Source organism: Cololabis saira, chromosome 15 (genome assembly GCF_033807715.1).
Source record: "Cololabis saira isolate AMF1-May2022 chromosome 15, fColSai1.1, whole genome shotgun sequence".
Classification (NCBI taxonomy): domain Eukaryota; kingdom Metazoa; phylum Chordata; class Actinopteri; order Beloniformes; family Belonidae; genus Cololabis; species Cololabis saira.
Window position 1 is genome coordinate 12,224,687 of NC_084601.1, and position 19,890 is coordinate 12,244,576.

The following is a 19,890-nucleotide window of genomic DNA, read 5'->3' on the forward strand; positions in this document are numbered from 1 at the left end:
GCCACAAGCTCAACAACTGCAGTGAAACTGATCTTTTTTGATGAAATCAGTTAGACATGTAAATCAGAGGTGAAAAGCAACATTATACTGCAGCCTTGACTGTGAATATGTCGAGGTTCTCAGGTGAGAAGGATGTTTAAAAAATCTTCGTTCACTATTTTGTTAAAGTCCTCTGTGATGGAAAATTTAGCCTCAGCCACTTGATTAAACCAAAAATACTGAGAGCGGCAAGTGTACAAACTGATAGTCCGCCCCAAAGAGACTAACATCGACCTTAACAGTGTTCTGTCTACCAGAATCGTAAGAGTGGATCATTATTTATTTGCTTTTTGTTCATGGTCATTTGTGCATCGAGGTGCCTGATGTATGTTCTGACCCATTTACATGCAATAGCTTAATTAATTCTACTGTAATCTGGATCATCTGTTGAGTCTTATTCTTGGTAACATAGCCACTCAGTTTCAGTTCGGATATTCACCTTGTTGGAAAGTTTCTACATTATCCCATCAAATTCACCTTCCTGGATCACGGTCACATATCTGGATAACAAGACAGACTAAAATAAAAACCCCAACTTTATCTTAAAGCACTTTTATTAAAATAACATCAATAGAAAAAGAACATATTGTAGAGAAGAACACCAAAGCATAAATAAATGTAAAAAACTTTCTCTCGGAAATGTAAAAACCATCCTTTAACAGACATTTTATTCGCCTTGGTATAAAATACAAACACTTTGAATATGAACGAGATGGGTTAACATATATATATATATATATATATATAATATTTATGTATATGAGATTGTGAACAAACCCAGAAAGTTACTTTACCCTCTCCTTGTCTGATCAGACATTGGCACTGAGGTAACTCTTTTGGCTCTCCCGTCCCAGAGCCAGAGGAGTTTCTACTCTTCGTCCGAAGATTGTCAGACCTGCAAAGTTTGCTGGTCTCTCCAAATATACAGCACTTTCAACCTTAACTGTCCAATTTATAGCGTCCCATAGTTTCAATAGTTGGAGGGGGACAGGTTCATATTGAAACGTATCTTTTTTCATATGAATCGTAATTTTTCCCATCAGTTTCCCGTCCTCGGTGGGTGGAAGGTGGGCCTGGTGTCCGCGCCTTCAGCAGCAGGGTGAACTGAAACCGCCTCAGAGTTGAGCAGAGAGCTGGACTCGCTCTCCATCTGGCACGGGGCGAGTCTCTGATCAGCTGCTGAAGGATGTGGGTGGCTGGTGGAAGTGTGGAGCAGCATTTAAACAGGCGGCTGTTTCTTTGCTGGAGGGCGTTCATCTCTGAGAGGAACGTCCGTGTTCTGACCGGATGGTGGGCCGACAGATCTGCTTTCTAAGGACACCTCTTTCTGTCTCGCCTTCAGCCGTGGATCTGTCTGCTGGCGCTGAAACACAGCCGGTGTGAATCGTGGCAGCGGGGAGAAGCTGCCGCAGGTCTCTGCAGGGGCGCGACGTGCGTCAACTCGGCGGACCCGAGCAACATCCGAGTCCGCCGCTGACGAGGAGCGGCTCACATCCGGTGGATTCAAGATTCGTCCTAGGTTGACCACGGATAACTTCTCCGAATGAGATTTTCCTTTCTTTTTTCCAGCTTCTAACAAAAGAAATGAATTGATTTTTAAATCTTAAGAAGGAAATTCAGAAACATCATTGCACTTTAAAATAAGGTCACAGGGAACTCCAAGACTTTATCTACGATGACTGCCTCTGTCATGTTTCATACATTTTTCCTGTTTGAAACCAAGTTGTTTCAATAGCGTGTAATGTAATGTCATTTTTGTGCATGGATTTTTATTCTGTGTTTAGTGCTTTTTTCTTATTTGTTTTTGGCCTGTTAGTGTGTTATTATGTCTTGTGTTATTAATGCTGATGTTACTGTTGCTGCTTCATGTTGTTTCTGTTTTCGTTTGTAGCAATTGTCTGTTGTTGAGCTTATGTTAACCTGTGTGTGTATGTATTTTAGCTTAGTTTCTTACCTTTTAATCTTAATTCTGATATAGCCTTTTTATTCGGAAATGTTTGATTGATTGTATCTTAATCATTTTTCTTTTAGGTTGACTATTTTTACACCAGTCCAGGGACAGCAGATGCAAAATAGCCTTTTTGGCTAATTCCGGCACATTTTACATTTGTTTAAATGTGTTATTAATGTGCATTGTCCCTGTTATCTAAACCTTTAAATAAATAAATAAATAAATAAAATGAAAATAGTTTTTTAAGTTAATTGATTTATAGTATGACTTTTGTTTAGACTGAACTAAGAACAACTTTTCCTTTTCTTCTGATATTGTCCTGAAGAAATGAAGTCTGACGTGGTAACTTAATGACAAAATATTTACTTAGTACTTCTAACACGCTGAACCTGAATAAACCTTCTCCTTTGTACCCGTTTAGACTAAACTCTGTCATCTAATTAAGAGGAACAATAATTGCTCTGCATCAGTGAGAAGAAATGACACCGGAACCGAGTTGGTGAAACCCACTCTTCTGCTGGTCGGCACTGATGGTGAAGACGACCGGTCTCTCACTCGTTATGATGGCGCGCCCAATTTGTAACGCTGTAAAAAAAATCAAACAGAATTCTCACAAATTAGTCAACGTCAATCTCAACCGTCTACCCTGTAAACATTTTTAAAAAATGAACTTTGCTGTTACCTTCGCTGAATGGAGCGGTTCGAACGTGTTCGTGCAACTCTGGTTCCAGGGATATGCACTTCACAAGAATAAAAAAAATTACATTTACTCTCTCTCCTTCTCTTTTTAAAAAAATCATTACGTACTGCATGACACTAATAAGGTACCTTTGCATCCACTTTGCGTTCCCGTATTGAGAGCTGAAGGACGACAATATTATTCAAAATATCCATTTTCATGTAAGGTAGTAGATCTTCTTCCTTCCAGAACATCTGCAGAAACAAAGGATGGTCTCTCCTCTGAAAATAGGGGAGAAAAAAAGATGTACATCATGCGGTGAACACTCACACTCACACCAGTGCATTTTTTGCTGCAGCACATTATTAAAGGGGACCTATTATGGCATCTAATACCTATTTTAAACAGGCCTTGAATGTCTTAAAAACAAACTTTTGATTGTTTTTGTTAAATAAATTAGAAATTCAGCCTCTGAGCCATGTCTTTATCTTCCCATTCTCTAACCTCATTATCTATGCAGGATTCTGAGTGGGCGCAAGGAATCCTGGTCTTTTGAGTCCAGGAAGTTCTTATAAACACGGGGAAACGCAAGACCACGCCACACTTTTGGAGTGAGGAAGAGACTAATCACTTCATAAATGTAATGAAGGATATGAACATTTCTGCATTTGTAGACGGTAGAAAGTACCAGGATAGGGAGATTTACAAGAAGGTGAGCGAAAAGTTGCGCGAAGCAGCATTTGTTTTGAATTTGGATACAGGAAGAAGAAGCGGAAATGACGGGAATTGCGTCATCACATTCTCCGTGCGTTGCTGGTTTGATGGAGATATCCCAAATGATTAATTACCATGTAAACAGGGATAACACTGTTAGCTCACGCATGGAAACGGAATATTCTGAATGTTTCAGTAACCGGAATATTAGCAATAACCTGAATTTTGACTGCATGTAAACGTAGTCACTGTGCTGATTGGCTGCCTGAATGACGCGATACACCGCTACGAAACAATGGCGGAAGCTCCGGCCGGCGGAGTTAGTCGTGGGCGTGGTTTCACGCATCGGAGGCCGACCTATGGAAATCGCATTTTCATTACGTAACGTCGGGAGCAGAATCTGAACAGCTCGTAAAAGCCACATCAGACTGGACGGCTCATCCGGGCGGCTGTACAGACACTGCAGAATTTGGTTGCTTTCCTCCTTCTCTGAGTTGGCAGGCTGAGGGGAGACCACTTTATATGTGTTAAAGCAAGAAAAAACCTGTTTTTCATAATAGGTCCCCTTTAAGTTCCCACTCACTATGTAGTTGAGCCGGTGATCGAGGCTGACCATGTGTTGGCAGATGTCATGGCAGGAGAGAGTCTTCTCACAGCTCTCGCAGAGGAAGAACGTCTTCATGGACATCCCTTGGCACTCCAATATGGACCCCATACCTGATGCACACAGTTTTAAACACATGTTTCTGGAATGATGCAGAAAACAATACAGCGAGGAGGAGGCGTCGTGCAGCATGGATGCACTCACCGATGACTGGTTTATCGTGGAGCCGACTTGCTTTCAGGTAAATGGACAAATAACTGCAGCCTGTAGCTCTCATACCTGAAAAACACATATTATCACGAATTAGTTCTGCACAAGTTTTGCAGAAGGAGTACTGAACAACTGAAAGGAGGAGAATGTTTTGCATCCTGGGCCTGGAAAACGTCAGACATTTTTACAACATTTTATGACCTTGTTCCACTTAGCAGGATGATGGTGGGCAACAACTCTGCTTTGAGTACCAGCCTGGGACCTGCACGTCTCCAGCTAGGGAAGACTTGATAAAAACAAAGGGAAGAAAAACGTATATATCTTGTTTTCAGTCCTCTCTAAGCCAATGGCTAGCGTTGTCATAGTTACCGACTGATAAGGGGAGAGAGGAGGATTGTAACAACCTACGGCCACATTCCTGGACAGGAAGAGATTTGATTGAAGGTCAACCTTAACCTAACTGTGGATCAGGGATCATAAAGCGATCATGGAGCTTGAGCTTCTGAGGACGGCCAGCCTGCAGCTCAGGTTTTTCACATTTCTTCCTTCAGAGCAACTTTGGCCCGGAAGTAGATTTCACTCATTTTCTTTGGGTGCTTTTAATGTTTAGCCCACAAACAGATGGGTCATAAATGCTTTTATGTTTGTGTTCTGTTCATTGTTCATTTTACCTTCTACAATCACTTTGACTATTCCAAGCACATTTCAATATCATCACATGTTTACATTCTCACACAGAACCTATGATTTCAGATGAGAGAATGATCAATTAATTATTGTTTAATTTAATTTTTCTTCCATTAAAGGAAGTTGTGAACTTTTTAATGAGGAAGATGATTCTAATAGTCGTCATTATTATTATCCTAGATAGCCTGGAATGCTACAAGTACATAAGGTGATGGAGGCATGAACGAAGTAGAGCTGCCAGATGGGAGAAAAAGGGGAGGAGCAAAGAGGAGATTTCTGAGTGTGGTCAAAGAGGATAGAAACTCAGTGTGGAGAGATGCAGGAGTCTGAGTAAACGGGAAACGGATGAGCTGTGTGGCGGGAGAACAACTCTTTAAATGACAAAAACTCTGCTTGAGTAATTAAAACGAACCAAGTGAAGTTCTCGGTTGTTGCGGCGATGCATTGCGTTCTCCCGGGTCATGACCTGGCGCTTCTTCTGCTGTGTGGCTCGGTCCTGATCGGTTCTGCTCTCCTGCGTTGGCTGTTGTGGCCCGCGGCTCTGGGGTGTAGACTTCAGCAGCTGGTGATGTCTGTCTCTTCTCAGGCCTCCGTGGATTATGTGAGTGTGGGTCGCTATTCCACCGCCGCCGCCGGCCGTCAAGGTTAACAGATTGACCTTTTTTCATTTTTTTGACTCCTAGAAAATGTCATTAATGGAATTATGAGAAAATGGAGACATGTCGAAATCAAACATACCAAATGCCATAAAAGTTTTTAAAAAAGTAAACAAATGAGCAAAAAAAAAGAAGAAAAAAACACTGAGGATCACTTCTGTATTAAACTGCACATATGCCAACAGCAGACTGTTCCTACTTTCACTTCCTCTATATGTGAGACAGCCTTTATTTGACCTTTGTCGTGCAGACCTTGCAGAACTCTGCCTGCTCACGCCTACATAAGGCTGAAGCTGATCTATATGAAGGATGCACCGTCTGGTGCCACGACGACATGTGTAAGTGATGCGCTGGAAACATGTAACATCCTGTATCTTGCCTGTGCATCACTGCAAGACTGACTGAACTTTCCTACAACAAAGGAAACTACACCAAAGACAGATACTGATGGGTATACTATATTGTTTATTTACATGTTTGTTCTAACAAGAAAATCTACCGGTATTGGATGGATTTTATAGGTGTTTTGGTGGAAAAACACAGATGAAGCTATAATCTTGGCTTATAGATGATTGAGACTGACCATCACGTGTGTCTTCTTCATCTAAGATCTGGACAAATTGACCTACTTTCTGGGATGAATAAAATAAATCAACAGTGTGCAGTTTCCAGAAGAATCGGTCGCATTGGTCTTTTTCACCTGTTTCCTCAGCCAGGTGTGCTTGATGCCGTCTTCTGTCCTCCTTCCCCGGGTGACCATGAGCAGGAAACCCTGGCATTTCTTCATGTGGCTGGTGAACTCCTGCAGGACAAACATGGCAGTCACACATTTAGTAATTACCACTCTTTATATCAATACAGGTCTTTTGATTAGTTCATAAAAATCACCAAAAGCAAACACTCATATTAGGAGATATTGTGAACACGAGTGAAGCTACAAAATTCAAATATGTGTAGATGAAATTTCATACCTGGAAAAAAAACAACAAAAACAACTTGAATTTACCATCATATGAGCTTGAAACTTCACACGGACTGCCAACTTCCTGCTTCGAAGCCTCTGCAGTGGTCGATATGGGACATAAGAGCTGCAGCTCTGGCCGCCTCCGCGTTGTTTTCACTTTACTTTCAGATAAGACTAAAACAACACACAAAAGAAAAATGACGACAAAAAATTTATGGAAGATGATTTATGAATAAAGAGTAAATCATTTCTAGTATTTTTTTCTCCCCAATTTCAAAAAATGTACAACCCAAGAAAGCAGTGGAGAGTGCTTTAGTAGTTGTAGCTTCGCAGTGGAAGAGTTCAGGTGTTGGACTCGCTTGCCTGCAGTCGAGACCTTTAACTGTCTGAAAACATCTGACGCATCATGAAACCAGAAATATGACAACTCAGTTGTCATATTTCTGGTTTCACAGTTGAACTGTACGAATCACACTGGACCAAAATCGCCCCTGGACCTGCAGTACTTGGGAAATCACACCCCACGTCTGTGTTTAGCTCTGGGCGTTTGCGCAGGATGAGCGAAGTCTGTGTTTTACAATAATTTACAGACATCGATCCCAGACGTTACACTGAGGCCTCGCATTTTTATTAAACAATTACTTTTTATTGAACATTAAATTTTAATATTGATCTCAAAGCATCCGATCAGACACTCAAGAGTTTGGTTTCAGCGACTACATCACATTTTCTTTGGATGTTTTGTTCCCATCAAATTCAAAATGATCTTACTTTTTTCTCAATGTACCACTATACCACATTTCTGAATCGAGCAGTTTGACTTTTAATTAGGCTACAATTCAGTAGTTTACTTAGCTTCATTCTTTTTATTTTAATTCTTCAATAAAAAAAAAAAAACAGATGCGTTTTACCCATCAAGTTTTCAGCCTGAATGCCAGCAGCAGGGAGGGGCTCCCGATCGCTTTGATTGAAACTGACAGGCAACTGAAGCTGGTCCTGCACCAGATCTCCGGCTGCTGCCTCTTCACCATCTACGCTCAGGTGTCTGGTGGACTTGAGCTCGGACGGATTTACATCATAGTTCCAGTTGGATTCAATTTCTGGGAGAAAAACAGAAGTAGAAAACTTTTTGCACACCGGATTTGCAGAATGGTGCGTCGGAGGAGGAAAGCTGCAGCCAAATATAAAAAGAAAACTCCCGCACACGTTCTTCTCACCGTGCACTCGTTTATTAGGCCAACGTTTCGGTCATAGACCTTTTTTGTTTTGATGCCTTGAAAAAGGTCGATGACCAAAACGTTGGCCTAATAAACGAGTGCACGGTGAGAAAAGGTGTGCGGGAGTTTTCGTCATATTTGGGTGAAAAACAGAAAAATATTCCACTGGAAAAATGTGTTCAAACGAATGTGTGTGTGTGTGTTCATCTTCTCACCTGCATTATACAGCTGTTTTTTGTTATTCTGCTCAGGTTGGACATTGGCAGAGCTTCCTGACGTCTCAATATGAGAAACCTGCTTCCCTGAGAGACAAATTAGCAGAAACCTGTTCAATGATGGTAACTCTTTGTCATTCACAGTCAACAGTCGTCAGTTTAAGTAATGTGCATCCAAAAATCAACGCGGCTGGTTGAGCTCTGGTCAAATGAGAAGGAGAAAAAAAAGGCGATTCACCATCATCTGAACTGGAAACTTCACAGAGACTGGAAATGTCTTCCATCTGCGCCTCGACAGCGTTGACTGTGGGCGACGATGCAACCTGCGGCCTTCTGTTCTTCATGAGAGCCTTCAGCCTCTCTAAAGCTGCACATCAAAAGAGTGAAACAGAAAACCAAGACCACATCAATCAGCATGACTGCACCGTCTAGAGTTTAGCCTTTTACAGTTTTAGGGTGCAGGCGCGTCTTTACCTTTATCACATGGAAGACCGCTGAGCTCATGATAGGATTCCTTTTTCACCTCCACTTTCTAGTAGACAAAAAAAAAAACACCCATGAAATAGCAGTTAAAACAGTACTAGGATCATATGCACACATGTATCTCGTTTTATTTTTTATTTATTTTTTTGTCTGCATATATATTAAGGGTTAATACCATGTACTATATGATATATATATATATATATATATACACAGAGAGAGAGAGAGATTTTTTTATTTATTTTTTAAATGTGAAGGGGAGGGGGGGGGTCGGAGTGAGGGGTGACATCCGCTGCTGGTCTAAAATGCAAAAAAAAACGCACAACAAGCACAACGAAAAAATACACTCAGGTCCAATCTCTTTTAAACAAGCCCAACTTTTCTTGTTTTTTCTAACTGTACAATCAAGACTTTTTCACTTCCTGCCCTCGGCGAAGGCGGACATTTTTCTTCTCCCGCTCCCTCCCTATCTGCCCGGCTGCTGCTCTCTGTCTTGTGACTCAATTGTAGCCTCTCTTTTCACATCCTCCCATAACTTTCTAAAATCATGGAATTGGTTAGCTGGTCTCGCAGTGCAATTGACCAGGCGGCTTGGCAGGCCGCTCTAGTCACAATCTCCCCGGATGAATGAAGACAAGACGCTCTGCTCCCACTAGCCCTCCCCTCCTCCTCATGACACCTGTGGATCTGGTTGATAACATCAAGGACAATGGCTGAGGAGTAGACATGGGGCATAGTTCACAGACTTACCACTCATACAAACACGCACACACACACACACACAATGATAAAATACACCTCCCTCATTATTCAACGCCATTCCTGGCTCCCCCCGTATGTGTATTTATACACAATGTGAAGATGCGTTTTTTTCTCTCCTCTATCCCAGTGTCATCCTTTCTCAGCTAATTGCACCAGTGTACCCATGTCATATGTTTGTCATCTGTTTTGCCTTTTTTTCTGTTGTCTTGATGGGTTGTACTGCCAATAATTTCACTGTGCCGGGACGCTGGCTCAGTGACTAATAAAGCTCTAATCTAATAAAATTAAGGTTGCTGAGGTCTGCACAGTTTGAGATGCAGCTTTTGCAATTGTTGCAATTGTCTGATCTTGGCGTGGATGTTTTGGGATGTACAAAAACAGCTGCCAAGATCGCCCATTGTTTTTGTCTTTACACCTTGCGTTGCGTTAAAACCCACGTGAAGGCTTCAGAGCAACAAAATTCCCAAACTTTAGCTTTTATAGATAATCTTTGCATCATTTTTATTAAGGATAATTAATAGATCTGACTATTATAAACCAACAAATAATCTCTTTATTAAATATAATACTCTAAAATTCCATGATATACCCGAGCAGAAAACTGTTTTATTTCCCTTTAAAGCCCAGCAGAAACTGCTTCCAAACTACATTCAGGATTTGTTCCAAATAAAAGAAACCTGCTATGATCTGAGGGGGAACCCATGTTTGAGATGACGACAGCAAAAACTAATATTAAAAAGAGATGTACATCAATTAAGGCTAAAGAAATTTGGAATAGTTGTGATAACGACCTAAAAATGTGCAGTTATATCTTCAAGTTTAAGGAAATGTTTAAAGAAAATACTGTAAATAAATATAAAACACTATAATTATAAAGTATATTATCAAAAACATTTTAGAATGTGAAACGTCAATTTTATATTTTGTCTTACTTATTCTTCTTTACGTATTGTTTGTTTCCACGGAGTAATGCTAATGTCTCATATTTAAGCTGATTATAAGATAAAAAGGGTCGGCACTATAAGCCACGGCTTCAGCCTACACCTTTTCTGCAAAAGAAATGTTTATTTTAGCCGAAATAAAAAGATTCATTCATTCATTCATTCATTCATTCATTCATTCATTCATTTATTCATTCATCTGATTATCAATCAATCGCGTCATCTCCTAGGCCCTCGTTTTGCACATCACTGGTGCATGAAATGCATTTACATTTGAATTCAAATTGATTTTTAAAAGTCACCTGGACGATCCGCAGGTGAGGCAAGTCTTCCTCAATCGTGGCCAGGAGGGCCACCGTGTGGGTTAGTTTGTTCATTTGTTCAGGCGGCTTCGCGCTCCAATCAGGAAACTTTGATTTCTAGTAAAAACACAGTAAGAAGCACACAAGATTACTTCAGCGCTGCTGTACTGTTGAACAGTTGTTTTTATGTTTATGTTCAGACGTACACACCACGTAATGATATTGGTGTGTAAAGCTGGTGAGGTGTTTACTGCTGGATGAGTGCAGTCGGACTGAACAGAGCAGACAGTACACTTGCTGCTTTCCTTCCCACGACACAACGGTTAAATAGTTCAATCCTGTAAAAATATAAAATAAAAAAGGTCAAAATACCAGTTCATGCAGAACAAAGTCTAGTGTGCCCAACAGTAACACTTACCAACTTTAGGAGGATTTCCATTTTGCACGGCTTTACTTGCAGAGTAAAGCGTCGGGGCAGGTTTGACTGTGTTCTGGTGGGCAGCAGCGGGTTGGTTATTCTTATGAGCATGTGGTGCAACATCAATGTTTAACGCCACTGGTTTAACCACAGGTGCAGTTTTAGCAGATGCATCGTCTTTTCCATGTGTAACTGATGGTTTAAGGATTTCAGCAGGGGCCACTGATGTCTCCGCCGTTTGAGGGGCCACTGAGGTTGTGGATCCAGTTTGAGCACGCTTAGAAGCACCTTCAGATTTGGAGGACGGTGCAATTCTGCAGGTAGCTTCCCGTACCGACCTGGATCCTTTACAGGAAGGTTTAACCGTGGACGCAGCTTCAGATCTTGCTCCCAGGGGTCTGGATATTGCAGCAGCTTTTGCAGCTTTATTTAAGGTGATGGCACAGGAGATAGTTGTGGTGTCCGTCACTTTCCCCGAGGTTGCTTTGTATTGAGATGAGCTCGTGGAGGTTTCAGGGGTTGTTTCTTGTTTTAATGATCCAACAGTTGTGTTTGAAAGATTTGCTTTGCGGTCCTTTTCTGGGCAACCAGGAGATGAACTGGTGGTGTGTGCCTCAGCAGACTTAGTTGCTTTCATATGGGTTTTTGTTTGATCAGAATGATCATGATGCTCATTTTTCACCTTTTAAAAGAAGTAAACAATCACTTTAATATCCTAACAAGGGCTGTTGTGAATAAATGCTGCATGAAGAAAAACATCGGTTGAGGCGGTGAACATTTTGACCTTCTGTTTAAGTAAATCGTTTAACATGGTCCGTACAAACTGGACTAACCTCATAATCATGTTGAGCATGAAGTGCAGTTGTGGCGTTTGCAGGTTTAACACAGGACGAATCTGAGGATGAAGGAGGCGTACAGACGCCGTCCGGCCAAAGTTCGAGTACCCTGAGCGTGCTAATGGCTGTGGAGATGAAGAAAAACTGAAGAAATGCTGCACAGTAAAGGTTCAAAATAACTATCTCCTTCACCTTCAAATCTTTGCAGCGGTTAAAGAAAGATGCACCCTTACCTAAATGAAAGCTTTGTTTAGAGATGAAACTGAACAACTTTTCATTCAAATTAATAACCTGTGGGCAAGATGGGACAAGCAATTAGTCAAATGTGTTACTGGACTCTGAATGACATTACGAGCTGTGCGATTTGAATGGTAATCCTGCTATTTTATTGAAAAAATATTAGTATTAGTATTAGTATTATCATTTGACAGCTACTCACCACCCGGGACATGTTTTGGTGGTCGCGTCTAGTGAGATGGCTCCGTAAGTCCTTCTCTGGGATCACCAGAGAGCAGCTCCCACACAGGTAGAACGGATCACGCGTACCGCAGGTGCACTCAGCCAGCACGCTCAAAACTGAAGGATGCGTTTGATCTAAGAGGGAAGAAAACAACTTTGTATCTCTGATAGAAAAATGAGTGGTGTGATGCTTTGCAAAGATATTGATGGCAAAATTCCACATTTTAATTTTTAATATCTTAATATATTATCACAGAGATATATTGTTTATTATATATGTAGCGGTTTTACTGTTGATGCAGCTGTTTCTACTTGGGATGTCCCGCTGAGGCCTCGTGCTCTGGTAGCAGATATATTTAACAGTTGACATTTATTACTTAAGTGTCCTAACTGAAGGCGTTAAGACGGTTGTTATCTTGGGAGAACAAAAGGAGAAGCATTGTTACATCATTATTTTCTGACGAGTGGATGCTCTCTTGCTGCAAAACATTAACGTCTGCCTTTTAGAAACTGGATGTGCTCCTGAGCGTTTATTAATTTTACTAACAACTTGGTCAGTATCTGGGACCCAGTAAGGAGTCTGAGAGGGTTTGTTCAGGAAGGAGTAAAAGGGTAACTGTGAGAAAGTGAGCAACCCCACCCCTTCTCACCGTCACCAGACTTTCTTAATGTGTGTGTCAGGGTGGAGGATTGGGCGTGGTCTGCGGGGGAGCAGCACACAGGTGTACCTGGTTCTGCTGATTGGGGCCCACCTGTTCCCAATCAACCTCCCCACCCTGCCTGGCTTCATTACCAGTGGCTGAATACCAGAAAGGGGGCTGCTGAGTGGAGGTAGCTTGCTGAGAGCCTATACTCAATGTGCCATTTTTTTTTTTAGAATACTGATTTTGCCTTCGCCTGTATGTCTTTGTGCTTTTTTTTTTGCATACAATAAAAAGCCTTATTTTTTGGCATTCCACGCTCTGCGGGGTCTCTCCTTTACACCTCATCACCCAGGTCCAGTTTGCCTGATCCCCTTGTATGTGGGGAGGCCGCTCTGGTGCCTCACAGTAACCTTTTATGGTTGTGGGTCTCTAATCTGTTTGAGCCAGATGCTGGGAAAGACCCCGAACCCTGTTTGAGTTATCTGTTCCTGTTTATTGTTTTACAGCTAAAAGGTGTGAAACAGCCAGGAGCTGAGAAAAACAGGAGGTGGTCCATCCCTAACAACCAGTCACGTAGTTGGAGTCTGAACACAGTCAATCCAACGTCTCCGTAATAACTGAGGGGGTCATTTAACACAGTCACCAGTGAAGAAACCAACCTCCCCCCGAGAAATGAAGCGACTGTATGATGGCGATTCTACCCGGAGCCCAGAAAGAACCTTTGGTTCTGTTTTGAATCATGGTCTCTGATCTTCTTAGCTTTATTACCATTGATTGTTCTGCAGATCTTGTTCTATACTGTGATTCCTAATATTGACCCCTTGTAATAATGCTGCGTTCCATTTACCTCGGAAATCGGAACTGGGAACTGGGAATGGCAGCCATCTTGGAATGGTAACTCGGGGGTGGTGAAGCTTCTCCCACTTTCCCAGTAGGAAATCCCACTTCGAGTGGCATTCCAGTTGAAAATTCCTACTGGGAACTGGGAAATTCCGACTTCCGAGGACAAATGGAACGCGGCATAAAATCTTATTCTCGATGTGTAATTTTTTGTTTTTGATGTAATGTTTTGAGTTAAACTCTGAGCTCTGCAAAAAGAAAAGACATTCACGAACCCTTGTCCACAGCTTCGTTGTGTCTCTTCCCAGTCGCTGTCTTTATTCCACTGTTTGGTATTTTTGTTGATTCCTCAGGACACAAGTCCTGTTTGGAGGAGAGTCGCCGCCTTTTCGAGATGTTTTCTCTGCCAACATCCTCATTCAGGGATTTGTCGCCTTGCGTTGTTTCAGATGTGCTGCTTCGTCTCTTTCCTCTTTTTTCTTTCTGCAAGTCTCTTAACTGGGTTGGGACATGTTTGATACTTGGGCTTTTGTCTCCGCTCTTGTATCTTTCTCTGCTGTCCCCATTTACTTTTTCAGTCCCAGATTTTTCTGTGTTCACCTTCCCCGCCTGGACCCTCTCACTTTTGCTCTTGATCTCCTCGGGACAGATTTTTGGGGACATCTCCCCTTCTGTCTTTTTTTCTCTCGAGGTCTGTACCTCCTCGACATCAGCTTCTCCGTCTTTAATTTGTTGGCCCGTGTCAGTGCTGGTCTTCGGACCATCTTCAGCAGGATTCTGGTCCACTTCTTTGGAAGTACATCTGGCAACTGAATGAACATGAGGAAAAATAAATGTCAGTGAAATACAACACATTTCCTTTTTGGAAGTTAAACCAAAAAGCAATTAATTATTTCTCAACATGATAGAAATAAATGACCAAGGACACACGGCAGGTTCAACTCAGGAACCCATATGGAGGCCTGGACCTATACGGAGCCTAGGAACTGTAGCAGATTTGATGTCTTTATGTAATCATTTGAATTAGTAAACATAAGATGTACGGTTGGTAATTCTGCATGGAGCTGTGGAAGATACAACAGGTGCAGGTGGGAGCCGGGAGGCCTTGTAAGAGGCCTGATAAAGCATATGAGCACAGTGAAAGTGTATTATATCAATGAAGTCATTCATGTACTAAAAGAATTAGATAATTATAATGACAGCTGGGGTGAGTTGAAGGGGAAAAGTACAGTAGAAGCAATTAGGACCAGCGAAGCTGTGTGCCACACAGATAAGGGTGGGAAGTGATGGATAGATACGTTGAAGTAAGACATGGAGGCTTTGAAGTTAAGGACGAGGGCTGTCCAACAGCGTAAATCAAGTGGGAAAAGCACAGATAGGGGGAAAAACATATGATGCTGTTGGGATTGTTTTGAGCTTTTGTATGATATAAAAACAGGGTGCGAGACACACAGTCTCAGAGCTCTTTTTTGATCCGGATCAACTTTTGCTCTCCTGTGAACCAACTTTACCTGTATTTTTGCAATAAAGACCTTCACAGTAGTTTTGGACGAAGACCAACCGAACAAACCGACTCTTGTGATTTTTTTAATTGGTGGACGAAAGGTTTATACTTAAAAATATTGTAGGAGGTCCCGAAAAGGATTTTCTCTACAGAACCACTCAGATCTGATCGGTATCTTCTGACGTCTTCACAACAGAGCAGTTATTGTTCCAGCTCTCTCCTTCTGGGAGAGGAATGTCTGCTTTTCAGGAATCGCCCCTTGATTGCCCATTCAAAATTCTCCTAACAGCTTTGTTGTACTTTCAGTTTCTTACTCTCTCTTTTTTTTTTTAAATGACTTGAAATATTTTAAAGCAGCAACCGTTTTGATCAGAGACCTTCCTAGCAATGGGATCAGACAGGAGTTTTGGTCGTGGCTTAAATGGTTCTGGGCCTATGAGGCAACATTGAAAATGTCCAGCTATAGCGCCCCCACTGGCAAACTCACTTCAACTTTGCTACGTTCTTTTATGATGACAATATGAATGAATTTATAAAGATTCCCGATCATTTACTTTTGTGTGTATTTGCTAATAAAATTTGAACAAAATTTCAGATTTGTATCATCCAATTTGTACCCATTCGTTCATGAGATATTGTCACGTGTGAATTGTAGCGCTTCTCATAAACTAAAATTCACAAAAATATTTGCACTTCCAAAGAATTTTGTCCCTTTTGGAAATACCAAGTTTCAATAGGTTTGATTAACTTAAATTTGGCAGACAGAAATGAATAAGGCCACGTCGGTAGACACGGGATCTTCCCAGAAATCACGGTACTTCTTGGTTCTGGCCCAGATGGTTCTCAGACCATTAACCAAAATGCAAATGGTCTTACTGTAGCGTACCCTAGAGGTCGGCGGAGGTCATAAAAGATTGCTGGAGCTTCGTCTTTGGATTGCTGTATGATGTATCTGCCACATCGCTTTTATGGCAGAAACGATTACATTAATGGTTTTGTTTATTACTTTGGTTTTACTTACCAAGCTTCTTCAGAGGTGTTATCAGCGGTTTCAGAGTTCCCTTCCCTTGTTTATTCTTTCTAGATGCTAAGATACTTATCACTGGGAAAGAGCAGTTGAAAGATAATCATGAATACAGGTCAACTGAAGATGCTGAAGAGAAACTATTTAAGTCCCAGACTCACCAGTATTGTAAGTGCAAGGTTCCTGGATGGGGCGTCCCCTCTGTATTTTCTTAAAAGATAGAAAATATTGAAAGTTCATGGCTGGTAGGGGTACTAGATGAAGATGTTGCATAAGTATAATATTTGATGTAGACTACCTGCACTTGCGATACAGCGTGGATATCTCTTGCCTGTTTTGCCAAGTCCAATAAGGTTTCTGCATGGACGGGGCCAGAGCCTAGGGATCCAGGGTGGAAACTTTCCTGCACATACACAGACATTACTAAAATTACAATGACTGTACCAAAGCTGTACCGTAATACTGAGACAGCTGTGGCGCTGTTGAGAGGATTTTACAAGCTCAACTTAACCTTCAAAGCCCCTGAGACTCAAGCGTTGCTGTTGTAAATGAACGGTTTAAAATGTCTAAAAAGTAGCTATGACTTATGTTTGCATTTGTTGTGACAGGTTGTTTGATGATGCAAATAAGTCACTTGTTTCTGACCCACGGCCACTCTAGTTTAATAAAATTATAATAAAGACACTTGCAAAATAATAAACTGGGATTTCACATATTTTACTGCACCGGTTTTAATCAAGCTTGATTTATCTCAGGATTCAGCAAAGACTATGGGATTTTAAAATATTTTCATCTCCTTGAGCTTCAGTGCTTCAGTAGCTCCCTCCTTTTGTCTAGAAGTGGTCAGTTCTCACTCCAACAAACAGGATTAACGTCAGAATACAACGTCTTCATTCAGCTTTATTTATCGTCTGCTGCATATCTTGTCTCCGGTTTGCTTTGCTTATTATCTTCCAGGAAATTAAGTATTTCAATAACGTTGATGTATGTTTTTTATTGAAATTGGATTATCAAAAAGTGAATCTAGGTTGGGTTTCTGATTGCTTTTGTTATCTTTGCTGCAGCCGTTTGCCTGCTTTTGCACAAAACTTTGTAAGATAACAAGAAATATTGGGAGACAGTGGCAGTGAAGTTGAAACAGGTGCCATTAATTATGTATTTTTTAACCAACTGACCCGGAGAGGACTGAAACTACTGACCAGAAACCTGACAACATGCTCCCGACTGAACACGTGGACTTGAGTGTCACCGACTGACAGCCTCCTCTCACAGAGCAAACACAGAGATCCCTCTTGTCGTCTATTTTCTTCATCAAGCAGATGATGCATCACCAAAAACTGCTCGCCTGAAAAGAAAACATGGTCAAATGCACTCATACTGAACAGCTCTGGTACTTACATACTACAGTATGATATGGCTCTTTAAAAATTTTATACAACTTAAAGGGGACCTATTATGAAAAACATGTTTTTTCTTGCTTTAACATATATAAAGTGGTCTCCCCTCAGCCTGCCAACTCAGAGAAGGAGGAAAGCAACCAAATTCTTCAGTGTCTGTACAGCCGCCCGGATGAGCCGTCTAGTGTGATGTGGATCTACGAGCCGTTCAGATTCTGCTCCCTTCGTTACGTAATGACGGGAGTGATTTACATAGGTTGGCCTCCGATGCGTGAAACCACGCCCACAACTAACTTCGCCAGCCGGACCGTCCGCCATTTTTTCATAGCGGTGTATCGCGTCATTCAGGCAGCCAATCAGCACAAAGCCTCATTATCATAGCCCCGCCCACTCAGAATCCCGCATAGATAATGAGGTTAGAAACGGGGAAGATAAAGACATGGTTTAGAAGCTGAATTTCTAATTTATTTAGCAAAAACAATCAAAAGCTTGTTTTTAAGACATTCAAGGCCTGTTTAAAATAGGTATTAGATGCCATAATAGGTCCCCTTTAAATAATCTGATCATGTTGTATTTACAATTATATTATTGGGCCTAAATCCATGACTGTGAAAGGAAAGTTACATTGAGTGGTGATATTCTGATATATTTGATTAAAGGTATTAATTGCAATCGTATTCAAAAACATTTATCGTTATACTGGGTGAAATGGTCCTTCCATCCTGAGAGTAGCCAGTAAATAATGTGTTCAGAAAAAGGAAAGAAAAAAATCAATCCTCTCTGAAAGCTGTAATCCTGTAAAAACTCTAACCAATCGGTTATATCTGCACCGAATGGCTCGGATTGGTCAGAAGACCAAAGGCTTAGCAGGAAGGGAAAGAACCAATCAGAGGCGCGCACTCGCTTCCAGCCCCCCGTGTCCACTTCCCACGGGTCCTCCTGGGCTCACAGTGTCCCAGTGTAACCCCCCTCCCTCCCCTCTGCCACGGACCCCCAGTATGTAGTTATTATGTAGTTATTTCCAGAGCGGCTCGGTTCCATTGTGTGTGTGAGGGCGGGAAGCAGAGCGTCGGTCCGGGCTGCTGCTGCTGGGCGGAGAGTCCTGCAGCAGCAGCGGGGATACGAGCAGCCGCAATGAAGCGCCGCAGCAGCTCCGGCTCGGAAGCTGTATGGGGGTCCGTGGGGATGGAGACGTTTCCATCCCGGCAAGAGCGGAGAGCGGAGAGCGGTGCGCCGTAGGCGTAGGCTACGGCGCACGTTTGGGTGGGCACGTTTGGGTGGGCACCTTAGAGGTGAATGAGACATGGGGTAGTTTTGTTGAAAATGTGCTGTCCAAAATGTCCTGGAAACCTCGACTCCTGCAAATGCACGTTCCCCAAAGTTTGTGGGGGTGTGGCTTTGGACGGAGCGCTGACGGGAGGGGGAGGAGGAGGCGGGGCTTAGAGGAGGCGCCACTTTCAAATCTTCCTAGCTCTCAGAAGTTGCATATAATACCTTTAATTTAAGATAAAAACACACATTTTTGTCCTTTTCTCAACCAGATCAGAACAATAGTTCTATTTAGTCGGGAAGGTCAGTGGTTCGAACCCTAGTTCCGCCTGTGTCCACCAAAGTGTCCTTGGGCTAGACACTGAATCCCCCAACAACCGGTGTGTGAATGTGTGCGTGTGTGGGTGAATGTCTGCAGTGTAAAGCGCTTTGGGGCTGTAGAAAGCGCTATATAAGTGTAAGCCATTTACCATTTACCATATTTAGTTAAAGCAAGTTAGATTAATGACTAACAGAATATCAGCCATTAGAAGTCAGGTTAAAACACTGATTAATAGTTGAAATGCATTAAATGATCATAAATTATCTGTTTCTCTGGTGGATGGTACAAACCGAGCATAGGAAACGTCTCTTCATGGAGTTTGTTTTGTGGAACTAAAAGAAAAGACAAAGTGAACAAGTCAAGTATCGATTTCACGTCCAAATATCAAAATTATGACATTTCAAGCTAACAAATAAGATGGCTAACCTTCAGGCTTCAAGAGACTGTGGTACGGTTCAAGGTTGTCCAACACTGCAGATGACGCAATGTCATTATGGAAAATGCTTAAATATCAGTTCAGTTCATACAAGTGGACATAAAACATTAATGCACAAGAATAAAACTGTGTGTTGCTACTTTAAAAGGTGAAGATGTAACAAGATAGCGTCCTCTGACGTCTGTAGCATCCCTACCTTTTCCATAATTAAAACGTTGGACATTCCTAAATATTGCATATGGAATATCAAGAACCTGCAATAGAAGAAGAAAAAGGTTTAACTCTAAACAAATTGTTCCTGTTTGTAGGAAACGCTT

General features: G+C 41.7%; 1 protein-coding gene across 1 annotated transcript in view; it reads right to left on the reverse strand.

Annotated features, from left to right (window-relative positions):
• Positions 1 to 676: 676 nt before the first annotated feature.
• The window catches only part of LOC133461539 (uncharacterized), a 36,742-nt gene continuing 17,528 nt past the window's right edge, over positions 677 to 19,890 (reverse strand). The window contains exons 22-48 of the mRNA XM_061742535.1: positions 19,770 to 19,827; positions 19,564 to 19,608; positions 19,428 to 19,469; positions 17,349 to 17,494; positions 16,448 to 16,552; positions 16,311 to 16,359; positions 16,147 to 16,227; positions 13,897 to 14,430; positions 12,118 to 12,272; positions 11,912 to 11,969; positions 11,676 to 11,803; positions 10,843 to 11,524; positions 10,635 to 10,762; positions 10,425 to 10,541; positions 8,411 to 8,468; positions 8,175 to 8,303; positions 7,937 to 8,023; positions 7,416 to 7,604; positions 6,547 to 6,678; positions 6,241 to 6,342; positions 5,297 to 5,563; positions 4,192 to 4,266; positions 3,967 to 4,100; positions 2,819 to 2,950; positions 2,673 to 2,730; positions 2,501 to 2,575; positions 677 to 1,611 (exon numbers count right to left, since the gene is read on the reverse strand). Of these exons, the coding sequence (XP_061598519.1) occupies positions 1,259 to 1,611; positions 2,501 to 2,575; positions 2,673 to 2,730; positions 2,819 to 2,950; positions 3,967 to 4,100; positions 4,192 to 4,266; positions 5,297 to 5,563; positions 6,241 to 6,342; positions 6,547 to 6,678; positions 7,416 to 7,604; positions 7,937 to 8,023; positions 8,175 to 8,303; positions 8,411 to 8,468; positions 10,425 to 10,541; positions 10,635 to 10,762; positions 10,843 to 11,524; positions 11,676 to 11,803; positions 11,912 to 11,969; positions 12,118 to 12,272; positions 13,897 to 14,430; positions 16,147 to 16,227; positions 16,311 to 16,359; positions 16,448 to 16,552; positions 17,349 to 17,494; positions 19,428 to 19,469; positions 19,564 to 19,608; positions 19,770 to 19,827 (4,119 nt within the window). The 3' untranslated portion in view covers positions 677 to 1,258. The remainder of the gene's footprint in view (positions 1,612 to 2,500; positions 2,576 to 2,672; positions 2,731 to 2,818; positions 2,951 to 3,966; positions 4,101 to 4,191; positions 4,267 to 5,296; positions 5,564 to 6,240; positions 6,343 to 6,546; positions 6,679 to 7,415; positions 7,605 to 7,936; positions 8,024 to 8,174; positions 8,304 to 8,410; positions 8,469 to 10,424; positions 10,542 to 10,634; positions 10,763 to 10,842; positions 11,525 to 11,675; positions 11,804 to 11,911; positions 11,970 to 12,117; positions 12,273 to 13,896; positions 14,431 to 16,146; positions 16,228 to 16,310; positions 16,360 to 16,447; positions 16,553 to 17,348; positions 17,495 to 19,427; positions 19,470 to 19,563; positions 19,609 to 19,769; positions 19,828 to 19,890) is intronic.